General features: G+C 45.6%; 1 protein-coding gene across 1 annotated transcript; it reads left to right on the top strand.

The window, feature by feature from the left end:
- The first annotated feature begins 418 nt into the window (after nucleotides 1–418).
- LOC133363051 (dual specificity tyrosine-phosphorylation-regulated kinase 2-like) lies at nucleotides 419–7160 on the top strand. The gene is made up of 7 exons (XM_061582061.1): nucleotides 419–540; nucleotides 1719–1788; nucleotides 3090–3171; nucleotides 4251–4399; nucleotides 4879–5015; nucleotides 6519–6662; nucleotides 7157–7160. The coding sequence occupies exons 2-7, from the start codon at nucleotides 1783–1785 to the stop codon at nucleotides 7158–7160; spliced, it is 522 nt and encodes a 173-aa protein (XP_061438045.1). The 5' UTR covers nucleotides 419–540; nucleotides 1719–1782.
- Nucleotides 7161–8921: the final 1761 nt, after the last annotated feature.

Below are 8921 nucleotides of genomic sequence, written 5' to 3' on the forward strand. Positions count from 1 at the left end.
CAATTAGAGACCAGCTTCAGGTCACATGCTGTCCGAAAATGTAAAGTCTCACATAGACATCCATTTGTCCGGCGCCCCGCATGAAACACATTGAAAAACATAGAAAATAGTTGACCGATTAAAGCCAGTTTTTATTAAATGCTGATGCTTTTCTTACTACCAGCCGGCACATCGTATGAAAAAAATATTTTATTTATGTATTTTTATATAAATTTTGTATACGTATATTTCTAGAATATTGATGGGGGCGGCGCCCCTGCGCCCTCTATTGACGAGCCGCCACTGGTTAGTAGTGGTGGGGTTGTTAGTGGTGGTGTTAGTAGTGGTCTGTTTTCGTGGACGTGTTAGTGGAGGGAGGGGGGCATAGGGGGGGGAAGGTGCTGAGGGGGAGGAGCTCCGGACTGTTACATCACGGAGGGCGTGGTTTCCTGGCCCCGCCCCCCACGTGCCTCTGGCAGTTTGGGCGAAAGGCGGCGATCGAGAGGCGCGGAGAGACGACATCGTGCAGCAGCTGAAGCCATCGGAGCGAGCCTCGACGAGGTGAGGATTATGTGAGGGTGTGAGTCCGTGTCGTGGGTTCGCGGTGAGGGTGTCAGTCTGTGTTGATGTGGGTTCATGGTGAAGATGTGAGTCAGTCTTGGTTCTTTCGGTAAAGTCACGTAGAAGGGAAGTAATAAAAGAATAAAAATAAAACATAATAAAATACAATTCTCACGACGTTTCGGCCACAACGCAAGCAGCCGTCCTCAGGTGAAGACCAGGTCTGTCGGGGAGACAGCGTCTGAATGAAACACCACCACGCTTGGAGCGTATATTTAAGCTGGGTTGGAAGGGGGGAAGGGCGCCTTGACAAAATAATTTGCATATCAAGAGGAATTTAGCATATTTATGGGAAATGCAGGTATGTGATTAGTACTCCTTGTGAAATGCGTAGGAGGTGGGCAGGGGGTTTTCAAAGTCATATTATGCCTGTGCATTATGCAGGATTAGCAGCATCAAAGGGAGGGGATAGGGGTAGCATTAATAAAGGGAAGGAATGTTAATAGTATGTAGCTGCAGTAACTAAACAACCACGTAAAAAACTAAAGTATAAACTACATAGTATCATCAGTATACTAAATATATTTTCTTAATTATTTTATTACTTCCCTTCTACGTGACTTTACCGAAAGATCCAAGAAGACGAATCCCTGCAGTCACGAAAGCTTTAATTCGAAATGTGAGTCAGTGTTGATGATGTGGGTTCATGGTGAAGATGTGAGTCTGTGTTGGTTACGTGGATTCGTGCCGATTGTGGGTTATTGCTGATGATGTGGTTTCATGTTGAGTGTATGAGTCCGTATTGATGATACGAGTCCATGATATTTACGTAGGTTAATGGTCATGATGTGAGTCCATATTGTTTCTGTGGATTCGTGGTGATGGTGTGAGTCCGTGCTGATGATGTGAGTTCGTGCTGATGATGTGAGTTCGTGTTGATGTGAGTCCGTATTGATGAGGCAAGCCCATGTTATTCATCTGGGTTTATGGTGATGTATGTATGTTGAACTTCTTTCGCACAGTACATAGCCAACCGTGCTGATCAGAGTCGGTGTTGATGATGTGAGTCCGTGCTGTGACCTGATTCGTGTTGTGACATGGGAACCAGTTACGTCCCACACCCTCGACTCTGAGTGACCCTCTCCTCTCTCCCCTGCACTCCACCGCTCTCCACGCAGAGACCCGGACGACGCCAGGAACGACGTGAGCTCTGTACACAACGCTGCTCTGCAAGTCACTGCCATGGAGGTAAGTGTGGGTCCCTCGACTCGCGCGGTGAAGTATGAGGTGAACGTGTGTTCTCCACTCTCCATCCATGTGCCTGTTGCCTACCTGTCTACCTGGGTGTGCATCTGCTTGCCTACCCGTGTGTATGTGTGTGTTTCTATCAGAATGTCTTTCTGAGATCCTGTCTGTGTACCTGCCTGTCTTCTGCCACTCCGTTATTGTCTGCCACTTCGTTATTATTCTTCACGATCAACCAATCAACCATCACCATCCCTTCTGGCCGTGGCGTGTCCTGGCCCAGCCCCACTCAGTTTTCTTAACATTTTGAATGATCCCATTAACCTGTGTGTCTTCCAATCCACGTGTTCCTCTTTCTGTCTCAATGTAAATCCAGGTGTGGCATCTTGATATCAGACAAACATCCCAATGCTGAGATTTGACATCAGAATCAAAATCTTTATTTAGACTGTAAGAATCCAATGACATACGAAGCTTGTTTTCACAGATGTCCAGTATGGGAGGGTCAGCAAGTTACAACAGAAAACAATATAAAACAATAGGAGTGCAAAGTAGAAAAATGGAAAGCAAGTCAGTAACTTTAAATCAATAATTAATTATACAAGTCTTATTTATCAATATTGGGAAACCATATTCTTTGGGTCTTTCGGTAAAGTCACGTAGATAGGTTCAAATTCAAAATAAATAAACAAAAAATGACGACGTTTTAATCATAACACAAGCGATCGTCATCAGGAGAAAAACAGAGGGGGAAAGCTGCTCAAAGCAGACTGTTTTAAAGGTTTAAAATGGGTGTAGCCACGTACCATCGGCTCTGCGATCTTACATTAACATGCTAATCTCTCATATTAACATCACTAGCCCCGCCCACTTCGTTTATGACCCTTGGGCTTGCACCCATTTTGAACTTTTAAAGAAGTCTGTTTTAGCAGCTTTCCTCCTCTGTTTTCTTCCTGATGACGATCGCTTGTGTTGTGATCGAAACGTCACGTTTTTTCTTTTAATTTGAACCTATCTACGCGACTTTACGGAAAGACCCAAAGATTATGAATTCCTGCAATCACGAAAGCTTTAAGTCAAGATTTAATATTGGGAAAGGCAGCAAAAACAACAACAAAGCAGTCCTCAGCCACACCAATATATCACATAGCCCATCAATAAACTTGCACATTAACTTTGAACTATCAGCAGGACCCTCCTGAATGTGGAGCCCAGATATCATCGGTGCTTGCTCAGTACTCACCTACTGCACTTAACTCAACACCTTGTTGAATCCTATGTGGGGAACCTTTGTCTTTGTGTAGATGAGCAACGCTGAAGGTGGAAGAAATGGCGGGTCTTGCGACACTGCGGTTACTTCCTCCATCCGGAGAAGATCACCCAAAGGTAATAATAGTCATGTGAGACGTAACAGTGTCCATGTTGCAGGGGTGATGTCATGTCGACTATGTTGCATGGATGATGTCAAGGTGGCCATGTTGCATGAGGAACATCATGGTGGCCATGTTGCATGGGGGGGGGATATGTATTTTTCTGCTGATTAGCAGCTGAATGACTGATACAGTGAGAGTGATAATGTAGAGCCTAGCAGTCGCTCTTTTGGAAGCTAGAGTTTGGAGTTAACTAGAACTCCCATATTTACTTTGATCTCTTTTCTCACATGATGGTTACAATAATTGTTCAATCCTAGTCTGCCAGACTTTCTACAAACTGATTATTATCTATGCACTGGCCTCAGTACTGTAACAACAAAAACACATCAATAGCCACATAGGCCAGTATGGCATCACAACTTTACGTGGCAGGGTGGAAGCATAACGGCAACACTCATGTCTCACAGCAGGAAGGTCCTGGGTTTGATTCCTGATTCGAGCACCTTCCTGTGTGTAGTTTCTATATTCTTCCCCAGTTCTGAAGAACGTGAGGGAGTGAGAGTGTGTGTGAGTGTGTGTGTGGGCATATGGGTATCCCAGTTTCATCCCATCGCTACAAAAATAACCACACAATGTATTGGCCAAAACATTCCAATCCTGAAATATTTACCTGACAAATTCCTCAACTTAGGATCACACATATCAGCACCAGCACTGCTCCCATTCTGCAAAAGGATCTGCAGGAACCTCCTGAAAAGGAATCTTGAGACTGAGTGAGGCTGTCCTATATAAAACGCGCTTCGATGATAAAATATCACGTACAGTTCTTCTTGGTTCTTTCGGTAAAGTCACGTAGAAGGGAAATAATAAAATAATAAAAATACAACATAATAAAATACAATTCTCACGACGTTTCGGCCACAACGCAAGCAACCATCATCAGGAGAAGAACAAGTCTGTCGAACAGACGCTGTCTTTTTATTATTTCCCTTCTACGTGACTTTACCGAAAGAACCAAGAAGATGAATCCCTGCAGTCACGAAAGCTTTAAATCGAAATCACTTACATTTATTGTTTTTCTCATGTCCGCAGAAATCCTGGGTCTTATTGGCCCTCAACTAACTCGCCGAGAGAAGGCAGAACTTGCCGCCATGAAAGACATCTGGTACTATACGTTCTACAACGATTCCCGGGGCACCAATAACTATGGCTACGACGACGAAGAGCATAATTACATTCTGGTGAGACTCACAACAAAACACCTACTTGGGGCGGTCACATAACCCAGCAGTAGCAGGGTTCGTGGTTTCTTGTTATTACACCTGCGGTAGCAACCAGGGCGGCTGCCCTGATTGCTACTTCAGGCCTCATTATCATCTTCATCATACACAGCATCATCACGCGCAGTATCTTCACACAGTATAATCACTCACTGCGTGATGACGTGCAGTGTCCTTGCACACAGCATTATCAGACACAGTATGGTCTTCCAACCAAGCATGAAAATTCCCAGCATGACAGAGCTCTCTCTCCTACCAACACACACACAATGAAAATGTATCTTGCTTCAGTTCGTCACAACTGTGAATCAGGTTATTAAATTGTACCCGCGACATTCCTGTCCAACCGAGCACTGAATTAACAGGGGGGGGTGGGGTGAATGAGTGTTGATGATGGAGTTGGTGCCCTCACCCCTGACCTCTGTTTGATTGTCGCTCAGGACCCACATGTGCACCTCAACTACCGTTATGAGGTGCTCAAGACAATTGTGGTGGGAGGTCAAGGCCAGGTCATCGAGTGTCGTGACCACAAGACAAATAACATCGTGGTCGTGAAGATGTTGGTCACACCCTTAAGGTAAGACTCCACAGAGGCACCGTAATGAGGCCATGTGGAAGTGAAACTCATGCCTCACAGCGAGAAGTGGGCCTGGGTTCGACTCCTGAATTGGGCACCCTCCCGTGTAGAGTTTGTATGTTCTCCATCTCTTCTGCATTGGTTCCCTTTGCGTTCTTCAGTTTCTCGTGGCGAGATTTTAACTCCCTCGCCTGGTATGCAGGAGGTCGTGGGTTCATTGACACCTATATATTTGTAGTGATCTCCCCGTGGCAGCATGGATTTTCTTCGGGTCCTCCGGTTTTTTACTCCACATTTAAAAACATGCGTTTAGAGTATTTGGCTGCTACGTGATAAGCCACTTGGTGAAGCTATCATCTGTGGCCATGTCGCCTCTAAAAAATAGCTATATAGGTCAGTGGGCCTTACCTGGTAAAATTTAAAATAGTTTTGTTTAACAGTTTTAGTTTCTTCCTCAAGCTTAAAAAACACATACAGTGTAACTGGTATTGGACCAAACATCCCAATACTCAAAAATCACCTCCACATTACTCAACTACTGTGATTATAAATAACATTGGCCAACTGTGCAACTACTGCAGACTCTGTCAGTGAAACATAGCGCCTTCATTAGTTGTGCTCGCCTTGCAATATCAGACCCACATTCAGAGCCATGGCTCAGCTCGAGCTCAGCTCGAGCTCAGTCTCGAACTCTCACTCTTAGGCTCTGGCTTGAGTCACTTGGCTGCTTTTAAATATGCTTGAGCAGCTCAGCCATAGCTCGGCACAGGCTCAGCTCCTACAAAATCCTGAGCATTCCTTGGACCACGCTCGGAGCCGGCTCAAGTTAATCACAGTCACACATCAGGGAATTACTCTATTCAGGCAGCACCCCAAACCCCCTTCTCTCCCGAGCTAATTTTATCCTCTTCCCAAACCTTTCTGGAACTTTTCATGGTTCTCCACCACCAATCCCTCTTAATTTGTTCAGTCTCTCCCAATTTAACCCCCTTATTTGCATTAAGTTTCCTCTGACGACCAATCTTTGCAGCGGCTTTTGGCTAGCCTTTGAACAAAGAGGGTCACTGCATCTCACGCTTTCAGATGCACTTCTGTGGCCGTCTGGAACGCTCTTCCTTCCGATATTAGAAAGTCACTGAAACTATGTACTTTTAAATCTAAATTGAAAACAAATTTCTTTAGAACTGCTTTTCATCTTAAGTTTGTTGTCCTTCCCACGCATCTCCAATTAGCATGGTTGGCTATGTACAGTGCAAATGAAGTTTAGCATACATATGTACAATCCTATTTGAATGGCTCTCTACCTTCAAATCCAATTGTGTGCCATATGTCGGCCACTTTTCCTGTGATAGCTCCTCGGTAATGAAAGTTGAGCACTTCAAACTCACAAAGCCGTTAGACCCATTGAATGTATATGTATTTATTTATTTCCGAATAGGTGTTACTTCGGGGCATCCTTTACACAAGTCTTAAGTGATTAACTTGTGGACTTCCTCTGTGCAGCTCCACGGATGAAATATTGGAGATGGGGCTCAAGAGGGCTATGGAACGTCAACGCAAGGAATATAACCAGGACTCCAATGTCGTCAAAGTCCTGGATGATTTCACTTTCAGAGGGCACTACTGCATCGTGCTGGAGCTGTTGAAGTACGTACCACATGTTCCCCCATAGCGTGGTTACTTTTGACACTTGTGCCATCGACACATTGTAATACCGTGGCGCTGCCCTGTGTCTGCGAGGCTCAACCAGGACACACACGTGGTTGCACTGGAGGCCCCTCCTCTTTTCTCTATCAACCCTTCCCCTGTTCACCTAGCCACACCCCATTCCATTAGCAGGGTGGTGACAGCGCAGTGGTGACGCTCATGCCTCTCGGCGAGAAGGGCCTTGGTTCGATTCTCAGCTCGGGTGCTTTTCTGTGTTTAGTTTGTGTCTCCCCCCCTGTTCGGGAGAATATATGTAAGGGAGCGGTCGTGTAACAATTAGCACGCTGCACTAGAAACCGAGTGACCCAGGTTCAATTTCCACTCACGGCCAACACCAGTGACAATTATCTGAACCGGTCTTGGGCCTTCTCTAGGTCTCAGCCTCAAATAAGTAGGGATGTGCAAGATGCACGCACCCTGCTCCCATTCCCCAGCTAAGATCAGGTCTACCCCAATCACTACCCCTATCACTACCCTTTCTGCTAGGACCAGGCTGTCTCCAACCCCTATCAATATCATTATCTCTATCACTACCCCTACAGCTACAACCAGACGTACCACAACCCCTCCTTAACCTGTCGCATGTTGTCCTGTCACCATAACCACACCACCACTTTTTACAACCCCACTCTTTATCTAAACCACAATAATGCCATGTACAATTTTTACAAATGCTGGAATGTGCCTTGGAATAAGGTGCAATATAAATCGATATAATATACAAAATATAAGTGGGCAGATGTGCCATCTGATTTGGTTTATCAGAAAATAGACCTAAACCCAAACGGGATTAATGATGAATAATAATATCGGTCGTGAACGTACATGGACAATAGTATTATTGTCCATATCAGAATCAGCATAGCATTGCAGGATCGTACTGACGCTGCAAACATTGTTGTTGTTGCTGCTGCCGCTGCCTCTCTCACAGGGACAGTCTCCAGAAAGTGATTGAAGAAGCAGGGCTCCGGGGCTTGGACATGGCGTTAACTAAAGCATGCACCAGGGAAATCCTCACATTCCTGAAGCATATGGAGTTAAAGGAGGCCGTCCACGCAGCCATCAGGCCAGTAAGTGAACATGGTGTTCAATGCGTCTTTGGAGAAGAGTCGTGTTGTACCTCACAAGGTTCATGTGTTAGGCCTGTCTGTCTATTTGGAAGGAGGCAGGGTCACAGTAAAACTGGTGAAGATGATCCGGTATAAATTATGACTTTAGTGAAGAGGTATGTCTCTATTGGGGACCCACCACAGAGAAAACTGGCCACATTGATCACGGCGTTGGCCAAAACTTGGGAGACATGAACCGGAACTAAAACGACAATTTGCAAAATATACCAAATGCGTGTTTTGACCTGTTGGTTGCCCGTCAGCTTCGATTTTGCGAATGGAAAACTATGAAAGGCAAATGCATGGCGGAAAGCATCACAGAATCCATGCGCGTTGTCGGTGATTTTTCGGGATTCATAAACAGGCACTCGTACTGCTGTGCACTTCATTCAGCTCTACTGTTGGAGCAACGGTGATCAGTTGTCGATAGCACCATCCCCTTTTACTTCGACAATATCTCAGTTATTAACACGCGTAAGCCACTCGCATCTCTCGTCTTAACGAACTTGAAAGGGGCACCCCCAGTGATAGCTGTCAGAAAACAGCGATTGTCGCTGTGACTGATGCTTGGCAAGAGCGCGCCACCTATTCTGATTCCCCTGTTTAATATGTATTGTAGTACATGATCGATCCACTGCTGGCTGAATTCTATCAACATAACCTCTGTGTGTGAATCCCTTCTGCCTCTCTTCTAGAACAACATCATGGTCAAAGACACCGTGGCTGGCACCATTAGGGTCATGGATTTTAAGACCAGCTTTACTGTGGGAAGTCATCGTGAGTGACCTCATCTGCGTGTGCCCAGCCACCGCATCCCCAAGCTGCTTTTGATCAGCCAGATAGATAGGGCTAAACGGGCATTGCACGGGCTAGAGAACAGATTGACTGATGTGGTACAGAAGGATGTGGAGCTGATTGAACTTGCCAATGACTGGTACCAGCAGTGTCAAGATCAGCCTCTATGGAGGCTTGTGAGGGACCCTGCTGGGTAGTTGGAGGCAGTTGCCCTCACAGCATTGAGCGGAGCGCCGGGCGGCTTAAATGTAATGAGGTGGCACAGTGGAGAACACAGTTGGTGCATTTGCCAGTT

This window comes from Lethenteron reissneri, unplaced genomic scaffold (assembly GCF_015708825.2).
Source record: "Lethenteron reissneri isolate LAM-NWPU_2019-01 unplaced genomic scaffold, ASM1570882v1 scaffold_1639, whole genome shotgun sequence".
NCBI classification, from domain to species: domain Eukaryota; kingdom Metazoa; phylum Chordata; class Hyperoartia; order Petromyzontiformes; family Petromyzontidae; genus Lethenteron; species Lethenteron reissneri.